The sequence below is a fragment of the Hemiscyllium ocellatum genome, chromosome 47, assembly GCF_020745735.1.
Source record: "Hemiscyllium ocellatum isolate sHemOce1 chromosome 47, sHemOce1.pat.X.cur, whole genome shotgun sequence".
Classification (NCBI taxonomy): domain Eukaryota; kingdom Metazoa; phylum Chordata; class Chondrichthyes; order Orectolobiformes; family Hemiscylliidae; genus Hemiscyllium; species Hemiscyllium ocellatum.
The window spans coordinates 17,299,571-17,323,191 of record NC_083447.1 but is presented as its reverse complement, the minus strand read 5'-3'; the positions used below and the strand labels follow the sequence as shown (position 1 = coordinate 17,323,191).

At 46.5% G+C, this 23,621-nt stretch overlaps 1 protein-coding gene across 1 annotated transcript in view; it reads left to right on the top strand.

Annotated features, from left to right (window-relative positions):
• The window catches only part of LOC132836640 (spectrin beta chain, non-erythrocytic 4-like), a 197,079-nt gene that overhangs the window by 70,616 nt on the left and 102,842 nt on the right, over positions 1 to 23,621 (top strand). Inside the window, exon 18 of the mRNA XM_060856031.1 lies at positions 6,906 to 7,052. Within this exon, the coding sequence (XP_060712014.1) occupies positions 6,906 to 7,052 (147 nt within the window). The remainder of the gene's footprint in view (positions 1 to 6,905; positions 7,053 to 23,621) is intronic.

Here is a 23,621-nt window from a genome sequence, read left to right as displayed (position 1 = left end):
TTGGTCGGCATTTAGACTCTGGCTAGGCATTGTCCTGGAGAATGCACCGGTTAGATGATGACTGACAGTTAACCGAGCTTTGTTTAAATTTTAAACCAGGCATCTTCCACTGATTGGTCAAGGCGTTGCTATGAGAAAGTAATTGGAGATTGGCTGTCATATAGTTGTTGAGTTGCAACAAGTACAGTGTGTGGACATGGCCCTTCTGTCTGCACAGACCAGGTCCCAGCGTGTTAATACATGAAGCTTCCAGTACGTACATGAGCACCACACTGTGATTCTGAATGACAATCCCGGATTGGTTATCAGAGTAATTCTTTGCATGTTAACAAGTTCTGTGTTACCAAATGGCATCTACATAAATCCCCTGAAACCCTCAATTAAATTGTAACTCATTACTCGCTGTCTAAGTAGAAACCCCCCACCGAAATCATCAATTAGATTCTAGCCTGTAGTTAATCCCAGGTATCTTTTGTTCTGTATATAAATTTTATGAACCGTGATTAGATTCCAACCTGCAACCTATTTTTGGCTATCCACTAATTTGTATATAACCAGCTAAATCCCTTGACTAGATTCCCATCTGAATCCCTCTGTTGTTTTATATATCAACAATTCATGCTGCTCAATTAGATGTCAGTCTGTAACTCTTTCTTGGGGATTTGTCTTTCTATCTATAACCTTTGATTAGACTTCAGCCTGAACTCATTCTCAGATCTCCCATTATCCTGTATAAATCAGGATGAAATTCCAGAATCAAATTACTTGTTTATTTCTCATTGAATGAAGCTTCAGAGAGAGATGGGAACTGTTCCATTTATGATCCTCATTAACTGTCCGACAAGAGTTCCTTCAGTAACTCATTCACAAGTAAATCCCCAAACTATTCATGGCAGTCTGTAATTCATCCGTGTTAGTTTTGTTGTTAGAATCATAGAATCTGTACAGTCCAGAGACCTGCCATTCGGCCCACTGAGTCCACAATGGCCCTCCCAGGGCTAACCCACCTAGTCTGCACATCACTGGATACTATGGGTATTTTCCCATGGCCAATCCACCCTCACCTGCACATCTTTGGATTGTGGGAGGAAACCAGAGTACCCGGAGGAAACCCACACAGACACAGGGAGAACGTGTAAACTCCACACAAACAGTCACCCAAGAGTGGAATCGAACCTGGGTTCTTGGTGCTGTGAGGCAGCAATGCTAACCACTGAGCTCTGTGCTAGCCATGTTCTATATATAAATTCCTGAACCCCTTGCTTTGATTATACTCTGCATCTCGCTCCCTTGGTGTCTATCCATCTATATAGAAGCCTTTTGAAGTCCTTGATTAGATTCCAGCCTCTCTCTTTTTTCCATGTTTTTGTGCTTCTCCCTTAAATTCCCTGGGTTAGGTCCCAGCCTGTATCTCAACCCCAGCTGCCTGTTGGTTAGTGAGTAACTGTCTGTGTGCTTTCCCTTCTGTCTGCTGCCTGTTGTGTTCTGCTTCCAATATCCAGCAGGAGAAACATGGCTTGTTTTACCGCTCTCCGTCAGTCAGAACAATAAGCTTACCAAGATGGTTTGCCAGGATATTTGCCGGGAAGTGTGTTGCTGGGAAGTGTTGTGTGGTAGCCAGGCTATGATTAATGGTGACTGGAAGCATTTCGAAGATATGTTCAGTTGCTGCGAACAAGGCTTGCTCAGTGATTGCCGGGGACATGTACAGCCATTGTTGGGATGTCGTTAGCGGATGCTGAGATGGAGATTTAGTTAAATAGAAACATGGAAGAAGCCATTTAGCCCCTCAATCCTGTTCTGCCATTTAATGAGTTTGTAGCCAACCTCTGAACTAACTCCACTTTGCTGTACAGGTGCTGGTGTTGGACTGGGGTGGACAAAGTTAAAAATCACACAACACCAGGTTATAGTCCAACAGGTTTATATGGAAGCACTAGCTTTCGGAGCGCTGCTGCTTCATCAGGTAGCTAGTGGAGCAGGATCATCGGACACAAGATCTATAGGAAAAGATCATAGTGTTATACAACTGATGCGATATATTGAACAAACCTAGCTTGCAGTTAAGTCTTTCATCTTTTAGAATGGATTGCAGGTTTCGATTCATTAATATGTAAATCCTAGAACTTCTTTCAAGTCACATTCCTGAGATAATTTAACTTAAGGTTAAAAAGTGACATCTCAGCTCAGACAATGCAGACTCGAACCTCACACCTTTAATACATTGTTTGAGCTGAGATGTCACCTTTTTTTGGTAAAACCTTAAATTATCTTGAAAATGTGACTTGAAAGAAATACTGGGATTTACATGTTAATGAATCGAAACCTGCAATCCATTCTAAAAGATCAAAGACTTAGCAGCAATCTAGGTTTGTTCAATATATTGCATCAGTTGTATGACACTGATCTTTTGCAATAAATTCAGTGTCCTATGATCCTACTTCACCAGATATCTGGCAAAGCAGTGGTGCTCTGAAAGCTTGTATTTCCAAAGAAACTTGTTGGACTATAACCTTGTGTTGTGTGATTTTTAACTTCATTTTAACCATTGTTACTTCATTTCCCTTAATCCTTTGTTTGTTAGAAATATGAATGCCAGAATTAATATTTACAATTGATCTCACCTTGGCTGCTATTTGAGAGGGTTCCAAATTTGCGACACCCTCTGTAATGTTTTGAAGTGTTCCCTAGTTCCATCCCTGAAAGGTCTGACTGTGGTTTTTACTGTTTGTTCCTTTGTCCTATACTCCCCGACCAGCAACAGTAGATTCACTCGATCTGCCTCTGTTGTCTTCCTTCATATTTTCAAAATATCAATTAACTCATCCCTTACCTTGCTAAATTTCAGGCTGTACCACCAGAGTATTTTAACCCTCAGAGTGCAGGCATAGTTCTGGTAAATCTGCCCTGCACTCTCTGCAAGGCCAGTGGTTGATGCAGTGTTCTGAAGTACTCACAGTATTTCAGGGGTGGTCTAACTGTGCAGCTATATTCAGATTCCAACTCCTGTGTATTCCAGTCCTGCATCTAGAAAGGCCTGTATTCCATTCATCCTTTTTTTGACTCTTCATGTACCTGCCTTATGACCTCTCTTAGTGATTCACATATCTGCATCAGGAATGTTTATGGGAATGAGCTCAGTGCTTGCGGGGATGTGTTAATTGTTTGCTGAGCTTATTCCTGGAAGGTGAGAGGTGGTTGCAGGGATACTTCCAGAGGTTACCATGATAGGTTTGGTAGTTGCCAGGTTAGTTTCTGGGACGTGTTCATTGGTTGCCATGATGGATTTGGTGGTTGCTGGGCTGGTTGCTAGGATGCGTTCAGGGTTGCTGGGATGTGTTCATTGGTTACCAGAATGGGTTTGGTGGTTGCCGGGATGGTGTCCGGGATGTGTTCAGTAATTGGTTATTGGGAGACTGGTTGCCAAGATGATTTAGTGGTTGGCAGGGCACGTTCATTGGTTGCCAGGATGTATTCATTGGCTGCTGGGCTGGTTGCCAGGTTGAGCGCAGTGTTTGCCAGTTTGTTGTTGGAATATGTTCAGAGGTTACCAGGATGAGTTCAGAGGTTGCCAGGTGGTTACCAGGATGAGCTAATGGTTGTTAGGATGAGTTAGTGGTTGCTGAGCTGGTTGCCAGGCTGTGTTTGATGGTTGTTGAGTTGGTTTAGTGGTTTCCAGGCTGAATACTAGGATGAGTTCAGAGGTTAGGCAAAAGTGAGGACTGCAGATGCTGGAGATCAGAGTCTAGATTAGAGTGGTGCTGGAAAAGCACAGCAGGTCAGGCAGCATCCGAGGAACAGGAAAATCGATGTTTTGGGCCTAGGCCATTCCTGATGAAGGGCTTTTGCCCAAAACGTCGAGTTTCTTGCTCTTCGGATGCTGCCTGACCTGCTGTGCTTTTCCAGCACCACTCTAATCTAGACTGAGTTCAGAGGTTGCCAGGTGGTTGCTGGGATGAGTTCAGAGGTCACTGGAATGAGTTCACAGGTCGCCAGGATGAGTTCAGAGGTTGCCAGGTGGTTGTCTGGATAAGTTCAGAGGTTGTCAGGTGGTTGCCAGGATGTGTTCAGAGGTCAAAACTGAAAATGTGTTGCTGGAAAAGCGCAGCAGGTCAGGCAGCATCCAAGGAGAAGGAGAGTAGACGTTTCGGGCATGAACCCTTCTTCAGGAATGAGGAATGTGTGCCAAGCAGGCTAAGATAAAAGGTAGGGAGGAGGGACTTGGGGGAGGGGCGTTGGAAATGCGATAGGTGGAAGCAGGTAAAAGTGAGGGTCTGAGGCCGGAGTGGGGATGGGGACGGAGAGGTCAGGAAGAAGATTGCACTGGAGAAACCTGAGCTCATCCCTTGTGGTTGGAGGGTTCCTAGGCGGAAGATGAGGCACTCTTTCTCCAGCCGTCATGTTGCTTCTTCCTTTCCCGCTATACCAACCAGTACCCTTTCACTGACCCCCTCCTTCGACTGACTGAACTGGTCCTCACTCTGAACAACTTCTCTTTCCAATCCTCCCACTTCCTCCAAACCAAAGGAGTAGCCATGGGCACCCACATGGGCCCCAGCTATGCCTGCCTCTTCGTTGGATATGTGGAACAGTCCATCTTCCGCAACTACACTGGCACCATCCCCCACCTTTTCCTCCGCTACATCGATGATTGTATCGGCGCTGCCTCGTGCTCCCACAAGGAGGTTGAACAGTTCATCCGTTTCACCAACACCTTCCACCCAACCTCAAATTTACCTGGACCGTCTCAGACTCCTCCCTCCCTTTCCTAGACCTTTCCATTTCTCTCTCGGGTGACTAAATCAACACGGACATTTACTATAAACCGACCGACTCCCACAGCTACCTAGACGACACCTCCTCCCACCCTGCCCCCTGTAAAAACACCATCCCATATTCCCAATTCCTTCATCTCTGCAGCATCTGCTCCCAGGAGGACCAGTTCCAATACCATACAACCCAGATGACCTCCTTCAAAGACCGCAATTTCCCCCCAGACGTGATCGAAGATGCTTTCCACCGCATCTCCTCCACTTCCTGCTCCTCCGCCCTTGAGCCCCGCCCCTCCAATCGCCACCAGGACAGAACCCCACTGGTCCTCACCTACCACCCCACCAACCTCCCACATCGTATCATCCGTCGACATTTCCGCCACCTCCAAACGGACCCCACCACCAGGGAAATATTTCCCTCCCCTCTCCTATCAGCGTTCCGAAAAGACCACTCCCTCTGTGACTCCCTCGTCAGATCCACACCCCCCACCAACCCAACCTCCACTCCCGGCACATTCCCCTGCAACCGCAAGAAATGCAAAATTTGCGCCCACACCTCCCCCCTTACTTCCCTCCAAGGCCCCAAGGGATCCTTCCATATCCGCCACAAATTCACTTGCACCTCCACACACATCATTTACTGCATCTGCTGCACCCGATGTGGCCTCCTCTATATTGGGGAGACAGGTTGCCTACTTGTGGAACGTTTCAGAGAACACCTCGGGACACCCGGACCAACCAACCCAACCACCCCATGGCTCAACACTTCAACTCCCCCTCCCACTCCACCAAGGACATGCAGGTCCTTGGACTCCTCCATCGCCAGACCATAGCAACACGACGGTTGGAGGAAGAGCGCCTCATCTTCTGCCTAGGAACCCTCTGACCACAAGGGATGAACTCAGATTTCTCCAGTTTCCTCATTTCCCCTCCCCCACCTTGTCTCAGTCGAATCCCTCAAACTCAGCACCACCTTCCTAACCTGCAATCTTCTTCCTGACCTCTCCGCCCGCATCCCCACTCTGGCCTATCACCCTCACCTTGACCTCCTTCCACCTATCGCATTTCCAACGCCCCTCCCCCAAGTCTCTCCTCCCTACCTTTTATCTTAGCCTGCTTGGCACACCTTCCTCATTCCTGAAGAAGTGCTCATGCCCGAAATGTCGATTCTCCTGCTCCTTGGATGCTGCCTGACCTGCTGCGCTTTTCCAGCAACAGATTTTCAGCTCTGATCTCCAGCATCTGCAGTCCTCACTTTCTCCGTGTTCAGAGGTCACCAGGATAAGTTCAGAGGTTGTCAGGTGGTTGCCAGGATGTGTTCAGAGGTCGCTGGAGTGAGTTCAGAGGTTGCCAGGATGAGTTTAGAGGTTGCCAGGATGAGTTCAGAGGTCGCCGGGATGTGTTCAGCGGTCACTGGGATGAGTTCAGAGGTTGCCATGTCGTTGCCGGGATAAGTTCAGAGTTGCCAGGTGATAGCAAAGATGAATTCAGAGGTTGCCGGGATGTATTCGGAGGTTGCCGGGTTGGTAGCCAGTAGCCAATATACTTTCAGACGTTGCCAAGAGGTGTTGGGTGCTGAGCCGGCTTGTCTCGGTGCTGTGATTGACCTGCTGTGTGAAGTGTGTCAGTGCCTCTTGTATAATGTTGCTTCTGAAAGCTGGTGCTCCCTTCCCAGTCTCCCCCCCTCCCCCCACCTCGCTCAGGCTGTTGCTGCTGCTTCATGCTGCTATGACAAATCCTGCCTGACTCTCCCTCACAGTGAAGCATTCTCCGATTAAAACCCCTTGCTTCTAACTGCTCGGGTTTGAAAAGATGCCCATTCTCTGTGTAACCTGGGGCCTGAGCTGGGGCCTGAGCTAGTGCCTGTTCAGTTCTTGGGTCCAGCTGGTGCTGTTCAAGCTGGTTGCAGTGCAGTGCCTCGTGACGTGTGTGTGTGTGAGTGTGTGTGTGTGTTTGTGTGTGTGTGAGAGAGAGAGTAGGATGTAGGTACACTGCAGCATTCCACATTCACTGAATGTGCTGAGGTCAGACAAGGAGATGGGAGAGTGGGACTGCAGCACTCTCAATCCAGGATGTTTTGGAGGAGGAGCGGGGGGAACTGAATGATCTCAGAGTCTCCTCTCTTACTTGCAGTTGGGCGACTGGATTAATGAGAAGATGCTGACAGTCCGGACCACGTCACACGACGATGTTCAGAAGCTGCACAAAAAATGGCTGAAGCACCAGGCGTTTATGGCAGAACTGGCGTTGAACCGGGAATGGCTGGCTAAGATTGAGAAGGTAAGGGAGTGTGGGGGTGACGGTGACGAAGGGAAGGGGGAGAATGTGTGACCCAGACTGAGAGGCTGTCTCCCGTGGGAAGCCGAACTCGATTATCCCTGCTTTATTTTTATAATATGTTCTGCTCGAATTTTCTGTAACGATTTCATCCCATTCTAAGTGACTCTAAACATCAACATAAATTCGGGGGGGGAGGGGTGGCTGAGATATCAGGCAGTCTGGGTTATCGGGAAAGCATCTTGAGTTATTTAGGGCAATGGGTTATCTGGGGGTTCTGGGTTACCTGGAGGGTCACAGGTTATCGGGAGGTGCACGTTATTTAGGGGCCTTTGATTATTTGGGGGTGGAGGTGGGTATTTGGGGGGTGGGGGGCTGGGTATTTGAGGAGTGGAGGCTGGGTGTTGGGGGGGTGGGGGGCTGGGTATTTGGGGGGTGGGGGCTGGGTATTTGGGGAGGGGAGGCTGGGTATTTGGGGGGTGGGGGGCTGGGTATTTGGGGAGTGGAGGCTGGGTATTTGGGGGGTGGGGGGCTGGGTATTTGGGGGGTGGAGGCTGGGTATTTGGGAGTGGAGGCTGGGTTTTTGGGGTGCAGGATTATTTGGGGAGTGGGCTATTTGGGGGAGTGGGCTGTTTGGGGGAGTGGGCTGTTTGGGGGCGTTGGATTATTTGGGGATGGGTTATTTGGGGTTTGGGTTATTTGGGGGTTGGGTTATTTGGGGGGGTTGGGGGAGTGGGTTATTTGGGGGTTGGGGGAGTGGGTTATTTGGGGGTTGGGTTATTTGGGGGGAGTGGGTTATTTGGGGGAGTTAGGGGAGTGGGTTATTTGGGGGTTGGGTTATTCGGGGGATTGGGAGATTTAGGGGGTGTGGGTTATTTGGGAGTTGGGTTATTTGGGGGGTTTGGGGAGTGGGCTATTTGGGGGTTGGGTTATTTGGGGGGAGTGGGTTATTGGGGGTGGGATTTGGGGGAGTGGGTTATTGGGGGGTGGGATTTGGGGGAGTGGGTTATTGGGGGGGTGGGATTTGGGGGAGTGGGTTATTGGGGGGTGGGATTTGGGGGAGTGGGTTATTGGGGGTGGGATTTGGGGGGAGTGGGTTATTGGGGGTGGGATTTGGGGGGAGTGGGTTATTGGGGGTGGGATTTGGGGGAGTGGGTTATTGGGGGGTGGGATTTGGGGGAGTGGGTTATTGGGGGTGGGATTTGGGGGAGTGGGTTATTGGGGGGTGGGATTTGGGGGAGTGGGTTATTGGGGGGTGGGATTTGGGGGAGTGGGTTATTGGGGGTGGGATTTGGGGGGAGTGGGTTATTGGGGGTGGGATTTGGGGGGTGGGTTATTGGGGGGAGTGGTCTATTGGGGGAGTGGATTATTTGGGGAGAGTTGGCTATTTGGCGGGTGGGTTATTTGGGGGGGCGTAGGCTATTTGGCGGGTGGGTTATTTGGGGGGTAGCTTAGTTTGGGGGTAGTTGGGTTATTTGTCGGGGGGCAGGGTTATTTGGGGGGAGTGGGTAATTTGGGGAGAGTGGGTCATTTGTGGGGAGAGTGGGTTATTTGTGGGGGGAGTGGGTTATTTGGGTTGGGTTATTTGTGGGGTGTGGGTTATTTGGGTGGAATGGGTTATTTGGGGGAAGTGGGTTATTTGTGGGGGATGGGTTATTTGGGGGGTTGGTTTTGGGGGTTGGGTAATTTGGGGGGGTTGGTTATTTGGGGGGTGAGTTATTTGAGGGGAGTGGGTTACTTGGGGGTTTGGGTTATTTGGGGCGTGGGTTATTTGAGGGGAGTGGGTTATTTGGGGTTTGGGTTATTTGGGGGGTTGGGTATTTGAGGGGTGTAGGTTATTTGAGGCGTGAGTTATTTGAGGGGAGTGGGTTATTTGGGGGTAGTTGGGTTATTTGGGGAGGGGGGGGTGCTATCTGGGGGTGGACCAGGGTTACTTGGGGTACTGTGTTAGTTTGAAAGTCCTGGATTACTTTGGGGTTTGAGGTTATTTGCAGGTGTTGTCAGTATCTGTGGTTGCACACATCATCGTTTCATGTTAGTATGGCTATTTATGAAACTATCACTCTGTGAAATATCTGTAAAGGATTTAAGATGTGAAAGGGTTGATTTTAGAAGGTTCTTGACTGGCTCTGGTTGTGTAAGTAGGTCAGTGTTGTGTTGTATGAAATAAATAATATGGCAGTGGGCCTATATGATACACTTGCATCCTAACTCAAGGATGGCTTCAGGATGATCAAATTTATAATGTAATGTGCTGGGCTGGACTGAAATTTGCAAGGTACAATATGTAATAACATGTATAACATAGGTGTAAGGTAGAATATGTAAGGTATATATACTATCGTTGACTGGATTGTATATATTATTTATGTTGCATGGAAACAAATGTTAGCATGTAATGCATATATAATATGTAGGTTACTACTGACAGGACGGATCTAAGTTCCACTGATACAGGTATTGGTGGCTGGCCAGCATTTATTGCCTGTTCCTAATTGCCCTTGAGAAGTTAGTGGTGAGCTGCCATCTTGAACTGCATCAGTCTACATTCTGTAGGTAGACCCATAATTCCCTGAAGGAGGGAATTCCAGGTTTTTAACCCAGTGACAGTGAAGGAATGGTGGTATATTTCCAAGTCAGGATGGTGAGTGGTTTGATTAGATTAGACTTACAGTGTGGAAACAGGCCCTTCGGCCCAACAAGTCCACACCAACCCGCCGAAGCGCAACCCACCCATACCCCTACATTTACCCCTTACCTAACACTACGGGCAATTTAGCATGGCCAATTCACCTGACCCGCACATCTTTGGACTGTGGGAGGAAACCGGAGCACCCGGAGGAAACCCACGCAGACACGGGGAGAACGTGCAAACTCCACACAGTCTGTCGCCTGAGTCGGGAATTGAACCCGGGTCTCAGGCGCTGTGAGGCAGCAGTGCTAACCACTGTGCCACCGTGCCGCCCAAAAATTTGGATTGGAGCTTGCAGGGGGTAGTGTTCCCATGTATCTGCTGCCCTTGTTCTCCTCAATGGAAGTGGTTGTGAGTTTGGAAGATGCTGCCTCAGCATCTTTGGTGAATTTCTGCAGTGCTAATTGTAGATAAATGGAGATGGTAGGTGTATGATGGAGACTATGCTGGACACTACCCTGAGGAACTCCTGCAGAGATGTTCTGGAGTTGAGATAACTGACCTCCAACAACCACAACCATCTTCCTATGTGCCCAGGTATGATTCTAATCTGTGGAGAGTTTGCCCCGATACCCATTGATTCCAGTTTTGCTCAGACTCTGTGGATGCGACACTCAGTCAGATGTGGCCTTGATGTCAAAGGCTGTCACAATCACCTCACCCTCTGGAATTCAGCTCTTTTGTCCATGTTTGTCCCAAGGGTGTAATGAGGTCAGGAGCTGAGTGGCCCTGGCAGAACCCAAACTGGGCATCACTCAGCAGGTTATTGCTGAGTAGGTGCTGCTTAATAACATTGTTGATGACCCCTGATGATCACTTTATTGATGAACGAGAGTCGACTGATGGGGCAGTAATTGGCTGGGTTGGATTTATCCTGCTTTTTATGTATGCGACATAACTGGGCAATTTTTCCACACTGTTGAGTCGATGTCAATATTGTAACTGTGCTGGAACAGCTTAGCTAGGGGAGCAGGAAGGTGTGGAGCACAAGTTGTCAGTACTACTGCTGAAATGTTGTCAGGGCCTGTAGCCTTTGCAGTATCCAGTGCCTCCAACCGTTTCTTGATATCTAGTGGAGTGAATCGAATTGGCTGAAGACAGATATCCGTGAGGCTGGGGACTACTGGGGGAGGCCGAGATGGATCATCCACTCAGCACTTCTGGCTGAAGATTGCGCCAATTGCTTCAGCCTTCTCTTGTGCACTGACATGCTGGGCTCGTCCATCATTGAGGATGGGGATATTTGTACCTCTTCCAGTAAGTTGCTTAATTGTCCACCATTATTCACAACTGGATGTAAGCAGGACTGCAGAGTTTAGATCTGTTTCGTTGGTTGTGGGATCTCTTAGCTCTGTCTATCACTTGCTGTTTATGTTCATTGGCACGCAAGTAGCCTCGGGCAACTGCCTGTGTGGAGTTTGCACATTCTCCCCGTGTCTGCGTGGGTTTCCTCCGGGTGCTCCGGTTTCCCCCCACAGTCCAAAGATGTGCAGGTCAGGTGAATTGGCCATTCTAAACTGCCCATAGTGTTTGGTGGATTAGTCAGGGGTAAATCTAGAGGGGTGGGTTTCTCTTTGGAGGGTCAGTGTGGACTTGTTGGACCTAGGGGCCTGTTTCCACACTGTAGGTAATCTAATCTAGTCCTGTTTTGTAGCTCCACTAGGTTGAGGCCTCATCTTTAGGTATATGTGATGCTGCTCCTGACATGCCCTCCTGCACTTTCCCTTGAACCAAGGTTGATCCCCTGGCTTGATGGTGATGGTTGAGTGGGGGATATGTAGGGCCATGAGGTCACAGATTGTGCTGGAGTACAATACTGCTGCTGTTGATGGCCCACTGCGCCTCATGGATGCCCAGTTTTGAGTTGCTAAATCTGTTCGAAGTCTGTCCCATTTAGCACGGTGACAGTGCCACACAACATGATAGAGGTTATTCTCAATGTGAAGGCGTGAGTTTGACTCCACAAAGACTGTGCGGTGGACACTCTTACTGATACTGTCATGGACAGATCCATTTGTAGCCGGCAGATTGGTCAGGATGAGGTCAAGTATGCTTTTCCTGTTATTGCTTCCCTCACGCCCTGCCACAGACCCAGTCTAGTAGCTCTGCCCTTCAGGACCTGGCCAGCTTCATCAGTAATGCTGCTGCCGAGCCACTCTTCATGGTGGACATTGAAATCCCCCTCCCAGAGTACAGTTTGCAGCCTTGATACCCTCAGTGCTTCCCCTCAGTGTTGTTCAACATGGAGGAGATTTGATTCATTAGCTGCGGGAGGGTGGTACGCATAAGCAGGAGGTTTCCATGCCCATGTATAGGACTATGTGCTGAAACTGTGAGATTTCCTGGGGTCCGGAGTCAATGCTGAGGACTCCCAGGGCAACTCCCTCCCGACTGTACACCGCTGTGCAGCAAGCCAGGACACAGGGAAGGTGATGGTGGTGCCTGGGACTGTGTCAGGATGTTGCTTGGCTAGTCTGTGAGACGGCTCTCCCAATTTTGGCACAAACCCCCAGATGTTAGTACGGAGGGGTTTGCAGGATTGTCGGGGCTGTTTCTACTGTTGTCTTTACCAGCGCCTAGGCTGATGCCAAGTGTTCAATTTGCTTTAATTTCTTTATTCAGACTTTGAAGCGATTGATACAACTGAGTGGCTTGCTAGACCATTTCACAGGGAGGTTGGGGGTCAACTACATTGCTGTGGTCTGGAGTCACGTGTAGGCTAGACCAGGTGGGGAAAGCTGATTTCCTTCCCTGAAGGGTATTAGTGAGCTAGATGGGTTTTTTTCCCAAAATGATTTCACAGTCACCGATCCATTCTTAATTCCAGATTTTTTTTTGTTGAATTCAGATTCTACATTCGCAATAGTAGGACTTGAACCTGCATCCCCGGAACATTAAGCTACATTTCTTGAGTAATAGTCTAACAGTAATATCACTAGGCCTTTCATAGAACATTACGGCACAGTACAGGCCCTTCGGCCCTTGATGTTGCGCCACCCTGTCATACTAATCTGAAGCCCATCCCACCTACACTATTCCATGTACGTCCATATGCCTGTCCAATGGCGACTTAAATGCACTTAAACTTGGCGAATCTACCACCGTTGCAGGCAAAGCATTCCATACCCTTACTACTCTCAGTTCCCCCATAAGTAAAATCAAACAAATCTTGCCTCTGTCGTCGGCTGGAGATCTCTTGTTAATTTCACAATGACTCAACTGCAGTCATTGGGGTTACACGGGTGACTATAGCAGCTAACCTGCACGCAGCAAGATCCCACAAAAGGAAATGACGTGAACAAAACATGATTTGATGTTGTTGGTTGAGAGATAAACATTGACAGGAAAGCAGGGAGAGCTTGTCTGTGCAATTTCAAAATCGTGGCATGGAACTTTTGCTTCCAGTCATGAGAGGACAGATTAATGTTTAATGAAAAGCAGCACTTCTGACAGAACGGCACTCCCTCAGCACTGACCTTCTGGCATTGCCGCACTCCCTCAGCACTGACTTCCCAGCATTATAACACTCCCTTAGTACTGACCCTCAGACAGTGCTGCACTCCCTCAGCACTGACACTCAGACAGTGCAACAGTCCCTCTGTATTAACCAACAGTACAATACTCCCTCAGTAGTTACTCTCTAATAGTGCAGCACTCCCTCAGTACTGACCCTCTGACAGTGCAGCACTCCCTCAGCGCTGACCCTCTGACAGTGCAGCACTCCCTCAGCGCTGACCCTCAGACAGTGCAGCAACGACTCAGCACTGACTCTAGACAGTACAACAGTCCCTTAGCGCTGACCCTCAGACAGTGCAGCACCCGCTCAGCGCTGACCCTCCGACAGTACAGCTGTCCCTCAGTATTGTCTTTCCAATAAATGGCACTCCTTCAGTACTGACCCTACAACAGTGCAGTGTTCCCTCAAAATTAACTCTCAGATAGTGTAGCACTCCCTCAGCACTTACCCTCCAAACAGTACAACACTCTCTCAGCATTGACCTCTGACAGTATAACACTTGCATCTTTTTGATGGAAATCTGCCATTCTTACTTTGTCTGCTCTACATGTGACTCTAGACCCATAATATTGCATTTAAGATAATGATAGAGGGGCAATAACTGATCTATCCAACAATACCTACATTCCAGAATGATAAACAAAACACCCGTAGAGAGCACCAGTACAGGCTGGTGGCTGCTTTTTACAGGCCAGAGGCTTTTTCTTTGTAGCCAGGAATTAGGGATGGTGATTATTAACAGGAGATATTGTATGGATCAGTGCTGACCCTGAAACTGTCTGTTATTTCAAGGTGGTATTGTTTTAAAAAACAGGCAGTCATGTTCAATACTGTGGGAGTGGTGTACCCAAGCCTCCTGCAGGAGCCACAGTTCCAAACAAGGCAAAGGACAAATGACTCTCTACAGCCTATTCCATAACATTGAGTGGAAAGTCATTCCCAACCCTTCTTGTAAAATAGGTGTAACTTAGAGTCATAGAGTCATACAGCATGGAAACAGATCCTTAGTCCAACCAGTCTATGCTGACCCATTTCCAAAATTAATTAGTCCTACCTACCTGCAATTGGCCCATATCGCTTCAAACATTTCCTATTCATGTACTTATCCAAATGTCTTTTAAGTGTTATAACTGTACCCATATCCACCACTTGCTCTGGCTGTTCGTTCCCCAGATGAACCACTCTCGTTGTAAAAGAAAATTGACCCTCGTGTATTTTTTTAAATCCTTCTCCTCTCACCTTAAAAATTTGCCCCCTAGTCTGGAAATACCCCACCCTAGGGAAAAGGCACCTGTCATTCATCTTATCCATACCCCTCATTTTATAAACCTCTATAAATTTTATAAATCTATTCTGTAGAGATGTTTCTCTCAGAGGCTCTCATCTCTGTCGCGACTTATATCACCGAAGTTCAGCGTCATAAAGAACGTGAGGTGTTGATTGTCTGGCTGATGCTGATTCTGCAGAAGCTTCTGGAAGGTTACTGTTTAGTTCAGTCACCCAGTTACAGCAGTCAGCTTTGCGGAGGGTTTTGATGCGTTTTACCAGCAGCTGAATACAGGTGCGTATTAAGAATAATTGTTTACTCCACTCGTAACAGGAATTTTACAATTTATGGAGCACACAAAACTTGGAAGTATGAGTGATTCTGAGGCGAATAGTGTTTAAAAAAAACTTCAGAAGGATGTTGACACATGGTGGAGTGGGCGGATAGGTGATGGCAGATGACGTTCAGTATCAGAGAAGTGCGAGGTAATATACATTGCTGGGAAGATCATGGGCAGACTGTGTACAAAATAAAGCTTCCACCTCTACAGAGTGTGCAAGAGCAGAGGGGCCTGAATGTATATAAGTAGAAGTCATTAAGTGTGACTGCACATGTTGAAAGATTAATTAATAAAGCATACAGTATCCTAGGCTTTATTGCTGGGACCTAGAGTACGAGAACTCTAGGAGGTTATGTTGAAGTCGGACTGAGTGCATGCATTGCTGGATAAGAAAGTCTAAATCTTTCCTTTGTACAAACCCGACCAAGCCTAATTTAGTTTGTTGGTATTGAACTGAAATCTATAGTTTACACTCTACAGGTGCTAGCTTTCAGCAGGGTTTTTATTCAAGAGTTACAGTGAACGAGCAGATTAATTCAGGGACAGCTGAAACTGAATCCTCATTAAGTGACTCAAATAGTTGGGAGCATGTAAAAATAGCCAACTTGGGGTGACTTAGCATGTGAACACAACTTCCAGTGGAATGCTGGGGTTGAGAAGACTCAAAGAGGTCAGGGGGTAAAGAGCAAAGCTTTTCCCTCAACAAAGTAGTTGTTTGTTCAGTATACTAGTCAAAACAAAAATGAAGTGCTTTAGTTTATGTTTCAAACTCTAATCTTTTGTTGTTAGGTAGAAGATAGCTACAGTTGTTAAAAAAAATGTAAGAAAGGGTAAAGAGCAGGGAAAAAAAATGTGAGCGAGGTGGCAGGTTGTGCGATGTTTCCTCTTAGAGTTTTCATGCTGCTTCATGGATATCTGTGAAAGTGTGTGGAACCTCCCAGCACAGCCATATATCTTAGAGGGAATGCTGTTTAGGTTGATAAATTGCTGCTGAAGTACATGGGTGCTGCTGGACACCAAGGTGATGCAGTGTGAACAGTCTGTGGCAAGTGTTTGATCTTAATGACTGGCGTAGTGTTCTGTTCTGTTATTCTTTACCATGGCCCATATGCAAGATTCTGAAGGGACTAGATTTGGTGGATATCCAGAGGATGTTTGTTCTTTTGGGAGGACTAAATCAAGGTGACACTGTTGTAGAGTAAGGTGTTTCCCATTCAAAAGGGATGGCAATCTTTTTCTCTTAATGCGGTATTTGCGTGTGGAATTTTCTACTGTGGAAGCTCGTGGAGACTAGGTTTTTAAATTTATTCAACTCTCAGTGGTTCGCACTGCTGCCTCACAGCACCAGGGACCCGGGTTCGATTTCAGCCTCGGGCAATGTCTGTGTGGAGTTTGCACATTCTCCCCGTGTCTGCGTGGGTTTCCTCCGGGTGCTCCAGTTTCCTCCCACAATCCAAAGATATGCAGGCCAGGTGAATTGGCCATGCTAAATTGCCCGGAGTGTTAGGTGCATTAGTCAGAGGGAAATGGGTCTGGGTAGGTTACTCTTCAGAGGGTTGGTGTGGACTTGTTGGGCCAAAGGGCCTGTTTCCACACTGTAGGGAATCTAATCTAATCTAAACTTCAGTTAGATAGATGTTTCGTAGATAAAAGAATCAAAGATTATAGGCAGCAGACAGGAAAGTGGAGCTGAGACCATAGCTTGATCAGCCACGTTCTTATGGATGATGGACCAAGGGGCCAAATGGTCTCTTCCTCATCCTTAGTCCTATATGCCATGTTCTCTGTATATTCCTCATCCTAATGTACCTGCTTTTGTAATCAGCTTCCACTGCCTTCTATTTATTGACCCATTTGCCAGACAGATTTCAAATCTCTCACCACCTTAGGTATCTGTAATCCTTCACTGCCGTAAGGACAACCGTCCGAAGTATTACAGCACTTCCTCAGGATGGAAGTAGCTCACTGCGGAAACCTTCCTGAGAAACCCCCTTTTGCTCATGTCTTTTATTTTTGTTCTGAAACGTGGGGCCCTGATTGTCCTCAGCCGAGGACTGACCTGTGATTTTAAAGTTCCAGCCTTGCTTTTATATTCTGTACTTGCTTCTATAAATCCAAGTTACCCACTTTTTAATACACCTTAACAAGTTTCCCTGCTGCTTTTAAGCAATGCATATATACAGTATATGCATTCTTTTCATCCGCATTATGTATAATTGTACCATGTAATTTCACAACATGTTAGTGACTGCAAGCCCATCACCTCATACCTCTCCACATTGACGTCCAAATACTGTACAAACTCCCAATGCACCATCCTGTTTACAACGTCCAAGAGGGCAAACGTGATGCTGGAGATCAGAGTCGAGAGTGTGGTGCTGGAAAAGCACAGCAGGCCAGGCAGCATCCGAGGAGCAGGAGAATCGACGTTTCAGGCATAAGCCCGTTGAAGGGTTGATTCTCCTGCTCCTCGGATACTGCCTGGCCTGCTGTGCTTTTCCAGCATCACACTCGACTACAACGTCCAAAAGCCATCTTCATAATTCTCTGGAGCCTCATCTAGGTCAAACATCAAATTGAAAATGTCAGAGTTAAAAATCCAGGACCCTGTAAGGCATGACCAGGCCATCTCCAGAGTGGAGTGAGAGAAGATGGTGCTCTTTGGCTTTTGCATTCAAGGTTTGGGTTCCAATGTGTAATAACATTCCTGAATGGGTTGACTAGGAAACCAGATTAAATAAAAAAGAAGTGATAGAAGAGCCTCCTTGTGTGGCGTGGTGGTAGCATCCCTACCTCTGGACCGAGAGGCGTGGTTTCAAGTCCTTCCTGCTCCAAAAATGTGTAATAATATCTCTGAGCAGGTTGATTTGAAAACAAAAGATAGGTCAAACACAGTTTTTAACTTGGAGTATATTGATCCTTAAGGATCAGGAAAAGGCAAGAAGGTCATAGAATCATAGAATTCCTGCAGTGTGGAAGCAGGCCATTTGGCCCATTGAGTCCACACTGACCCTCTGAAGAGCATCCCACCCAAATGTGGCCCCAAATTACCCTATCCCTGTAACCCTGCATTTCTCATGGCTAATCCATCTAATCCACATATCCCTGGACATGGAGTCTAATAGAGTCAGGGAGTATTGGAGGGGTCATGATCTCATTGAAAGGAAAAAAAAAGAGTTGAGTTCCTCTCCTCCCAATTCCATGTTGCTTGAGCCTCTCCCTGTCTCCCTACCTTGCCCTCACCTTTGGTGGTCTGCATTGGCCTTGCCAGGCATTGCACATAATTTGATGAATTGGAAACGTGGGTGATTTAGGGTGATGGAGGGTAATGCGTAGAAAATGCCATGGGTGATTTGGTGATAGAAAAGAAAGGAGCTGGGTTCTTCCCCAAAGGGAGTTGGCATCTGGACAGGGAAAGGATCCAGGTTGCATATAACATATATGACAACATGGACTGATATAACACGTATTAAACCGTAGACTGTTGATAATTTATATTAAAGTACACACTGCACTTTCTATATGGACTGTACAATATATAATACAATATGGATTACAACACAGACTGTGAAGATGGTTTATCATAACACATGATTAATGTATATTACAACAAGCATTGAGCTCTGTATAATATTACAGCACGGATTGTTGATTTTATACATTACAAGGAATAACATATATTGTAACATAGATAATGTAGATTATAGCACAAACTATTCATAATGCATATTACAGCATAGACTGTGAACGATTATATTATAAGACAAACTGTGTAATGTATTGCAGCTTGTGCTCCGTATCTTATTACAACACGGACTGAATATAGTAAATATTACAGCAGGGATTTATTATAATAGGAATTGCAGTCTGGACTGAACTGAGCATAAAATATTAGTGTGGTTTGTGAATGATAGAACAGACTGGGAGCAGCACAAGTTACAGCATGTGCTGGGCTGTTCATAATATATGTTACTGCATAGTGGGTACATAAAATATTTGGCATGGACTGTGTTTAATACATATAATACAATACGGAGTTTCGTATATTGCTGTAAGTGCAGGATTGCATAGAATTAGAATTAGAATTTATTGTCATATGTATTTTATGTCATTATTACAGCATGGACTATGTCTAATATGCATTACAGCATGTGCTGTATGTAATATGTATTACTGCCAGAACTGTATGTGTTATGAATCAGACCAGAGCAGACCCCCTCAAAATATTTTAAGAAGGTAGCCTGGACCCTAATGTTTTTCTTATTTTAAAGGTAAATGGGAAGTACCGTGTTCCAGATGTGAAGTGACTGGTCAAACTACTCGACATTAAGCAAAACACAATTTATTCGAACACTATCGTTAGAATACAAACAAAAGAAAGAGGAATTTAGAATATCTTAAGTATTGGAAAACTAACTGAATGATAGATATAGCACCTATTACTGATGAACTGTTCCAACACAGTAACATCCCATAAACACACCCCTTGGTAAAGAGGCAAATTCAGACACAGATTCTTACATGCATCTCTCCAGTACAAAAGAGGAAGCAACATCAAGGGAAGATTCAGAGAGATTAGTAGTGAGGGGATGTTCACTGATGCTTCCAACTCTTTTGCAACCTCAAAGGCTTCAGCTTAAAACTAAATTTAAAACTGAAAAAAACAAGGAAGTCAGGTCTGTGGGAACTGGCCACTCCCGAGGCTGCTGTTCCAATTTTAAAAAAACCAAGGCCCCAAACTTGTTTACTTTCTTCGAGACAGCTCGTTACCTCTGCCTTACAACCTCTCTTCAAAGAAAACCTGAATAGAATCACCTCTTAAAGTGACAGCATCATCACAAACATAATGTGCAGCATGCACTGTATGTAATTGGTAATACTGCAAGGACTAGTCTGTGTAAAAGGATTGTGTATAATGTGTATTACAGCATGGACTGTACTGCTGTAAATATATTGCATCTTGGAATGGGCATAATAGATAAATTGCGATTAGCTGGAACGTGCAGAAATTAATTCTGCAGCATGACTTGGGATTGAATCGCAAACACTTTCAACCCCCAGCCCTTTGGTGAGGTTCATTGACACAGGTCCAGACTCTTACGTTTGACAAGGAGTGAGCTCTTTCCCTGTGAGGCTATCATTGCTCTGTTTGGGCTGCTGATGGAGATATATGTTTGCTGAGGCCAGCACAGTTAGTGAGGAAATGGAAGCTTATTGCTGGCAGAAGGAGACAGCAGCCCAGGCCCAGTGACAGAGCTCAGAGGTGCTAAATGTAGGTTATAGCTACAACTTGTTGGAACATGTGCAAGCTTTGGCAATGTCTTTGTTTACTCACCAGCTTGTGAATGAAACCAAGCAAACAAGTCACATTGAGTGCCATGTTACTCCATGTTTCTCATTTGAAAACTGCAGTGGAACACGAGTGAGAAATTCCTGCTTAGGTCCGTGTTAATGTTTCCTAGAATTAGCTGTTGGGCATTCAGGTCTCTTTCAGTGTTGCCTGATCTCCATTTTAACAAATCGTTCACAGGATGTGGGCATCAATGGCAATGCCAGCATTTACTGCCCATCCCTAATTGCCTTTCAACTCGGTGATGGATGAGGCTAATTAAGAGTCAACCACACTACTATGAGTCTGGAGTTACATATAGGACAAACTGGGTGCGGATGGTAGATATCCTGCCCCAAAGTCAGTAAGCCAGATGAGTTTTAGCAGTAATTGATGGTTGTCATGGTCACCATCATTGAGATGAGGTTACAATTGCAGATGTCATGCGTCGATTATAAATGCTACGATCTGTTATGGTGAGATTTAAACCCATTAGCGTGGGACCTCTGGTTTATTAACGCTGCACCATCGCCTCCTCACTATGAAGGGCCTGTCTCCTGGAGCATGCCATTACATCAGGGGTGTTGGATGAATCCTTGAGGTGGGAGGAGGATACAGTGTCACTTGACAACCAGCAATCTCCACATGCAATGAGAGCATTGAGTTATGAGCAGCACAAACGTGGTGGGGGTACCATTATTATTAGGGAAGTGGCAGCAGTCCCAACACTATTGGAGGTGGCACTGTTTAGCAGACCCTCACAGGGGGACAGATATCAGTTAATAAGATTGAGGTAAAATTCCTAAAGGGTCCTGGTGATGGGATGTGTTCCCTCTTGTGCAGGTCTTCAGAAGAGGTAGGGAGGGAAGGGGAGGGTTGCGCATGGCGACTAAAGTACGGACACGAATGAATTCCTTTTTGCACAGGCTTGTTGGTGTTTGGAGTACTCTCCCCAGGAGAACAGTGGAGTTTGTGTCGTTGAATGCACTGGAGGCTGACTACGTTAGATCTTTGCCCGATACGAAGGAGTCATGGGGCAGCACGGTGGCTCAGTGGTTAGCACCACTGCCTCACAGTGCCAGGGACCCAAGTTCGATTCCACCCTCGGGTGACTGTCTGTGTGGAGTTTGCATATTCTCCCAGTGTCTACGTGGGTTTCCTTCGGGTGCTCCGGTTTCCTCCCACAGGCAAAGATGTGCAGGTCAGGTGAATTGACCATGCTAAATTGCCCGTATTGTTAGTTGCATTAGTCAGAGGGAAATCGTGGGTTACTCTTTGGTGGGTCAGTGTGGACTTGTTGGGCCAAAGGGCCTGTTTCCACACTGGAGGGGAATCTAATCATCATCATTAGAGTTGAGCTTTATGGGGCTCGGGCAAGGAGATTGGCCACAATGAGATCAACCACGATACTGTTGACCAGCAGAGCATTCTAGAATGGCCCAGTGGCAATCTCCTGCTTTGAATTTGGATGTCCTCATGTTCCATTTCATATGGACCCACGAATTAGGAACAAGTTTAGGCCATTTGGCCCCTTGAGCCTGCTATTTATGATTTACAAAGATTGTGGCTGATTTGATTGGGGACTTGACTCCACATTCCTGATAACCTTTGATTCATTGCTAATGAAGAATTTGTCGACCTCTGTCTTGGAGATATTCAATGATTCCTCCCCACCGTGCCGCAGAGGTTCCAAAGACCCATGACTCTCTCCCAGAGAAAATATTTTTCCTCATTTCCATCTTCCATGGGACACCCCTTACTTTTAAATAGTGCCCTGCCCCAGTTCTCGTCTGTCCCACACAGAACAATCTTCTTGGCATCTACCCTGTGAAATCCTCTCAGAGTCTTGTGTGTCAACATTTCCACCTCCCATTTTTCCAAACTCCAGTGGATACAGGCTCAGCCTAACCAGCCTTTCCTTATAGGCCCTCATCCCAGGTATAAATCGAATGTGATTTCTCCTGAATTGTGTCTAGTGCATTTACATTGTGGGCGGCACGGTGGCACAGTGGTTAGCACTGTTGCCTCACAGCGCTAGAGACCCGGGTTCAATTCCCGCCTCAGGCGACTGACTGTGTGGAGTTTGCACATTCTTCCCGTGTCTACGTGGGTTTCCTCCAGGTGCTCCGGTTTCCTCCCACAATCTAAAAAATGTGCAGGTTAGGCGAATTGGCCATGCTAAATTACCCGTAGTGTTAGGTGAAGGGGTAAATGTAGGGGAATGGGTTTGGGTGGGTTATGCTTTGGCGGGTCGGTGTGGACTTGTTGGGCCGAAGGGCCTGTTTCCACACTGTAAGTAATCTAATCTAATCCTTTCTTAAGTTTGGCGACCAAAACTGTACACAGTATGTCAGATATGACACTACCAGTTTTTTTTATAGCTGTAGCAAAACACCTCTACTTTTATATTCCATTCTGTCACTTACATTAATCAACAGCATTCAGTTTGCCTTCCTAATCAGTTGCTGTTGCCTGTGAACTAACTATTTATTGTGATGCTCGCTTAATAAGCTGCTGCAGGTTCTATTGGCCAAATGGTCCCTCTCTGCACTGTAACAATTCTGAGATGGTCCATGTATCAGGACGCTCAGATCCCTCTGCACCTCTGAGTTCTATAATGAAATAATACTAACATGACATCTTGATTTTCTATTCTTCTTGCCAAATTGGGCAAGTTTGCAGATTATACTCTGCATGCCCCTCCCCCAGACATACCTGTCCAATTCCGCGTTAGCTTCAGGTGGAGTCTGGCAGACTCTGATTACTCTGTGTGAAAATATTCCCTTCGCCTGTACTGGAAAGCCGTCATCTCTGTTTATTAACGCATTTACCAGCAGATTCACTCTATTCCTAACGCTCATCAAGATGAAAGTCTTGATTATGGAGCCAAGGGTCATCAGTGTGGAGCAGGCAGTAAAGTGGAATTAAGGTCAGAATCGGATCCACTCAGATATTATTGAATGGCAGAGCAGGTTCGATGGACTGCAGCGTCTCCTTCTGCTCCTGTTTCCAATGATCCTCTGATTATTTCTTCACGATGAACGAGAGGTCATAGTTTTAGGATAAAGGGGTGGCAGATTTAAAACTGCCATGTGCAGGAATTAATTTTTTTTTAGATTAGATTCCCTATTGTGTGGAAACAGGCCCTTTGGCCCAACAAGTCCACACCGACCCTCTGAAGAATAACCCACCCACTCCCATTTCCCTCTGACTAATGCACCTAACACTATGGGCAATTTAGCATAGCCAATTCACTTGACCTGCACATCTTTGGATTGTGGGAGGAAACCAGAGCACCCGGAGGAAACCCACACAGACACTGGGAGAATGTGCAAACTCCACACACACAGTTGCCCAAGGCTGGAATCAAACCTGGGACCCTGGTGCTGTGAGGCAGCAGTGCTAACCACTGAGCCACCGTGCCGCC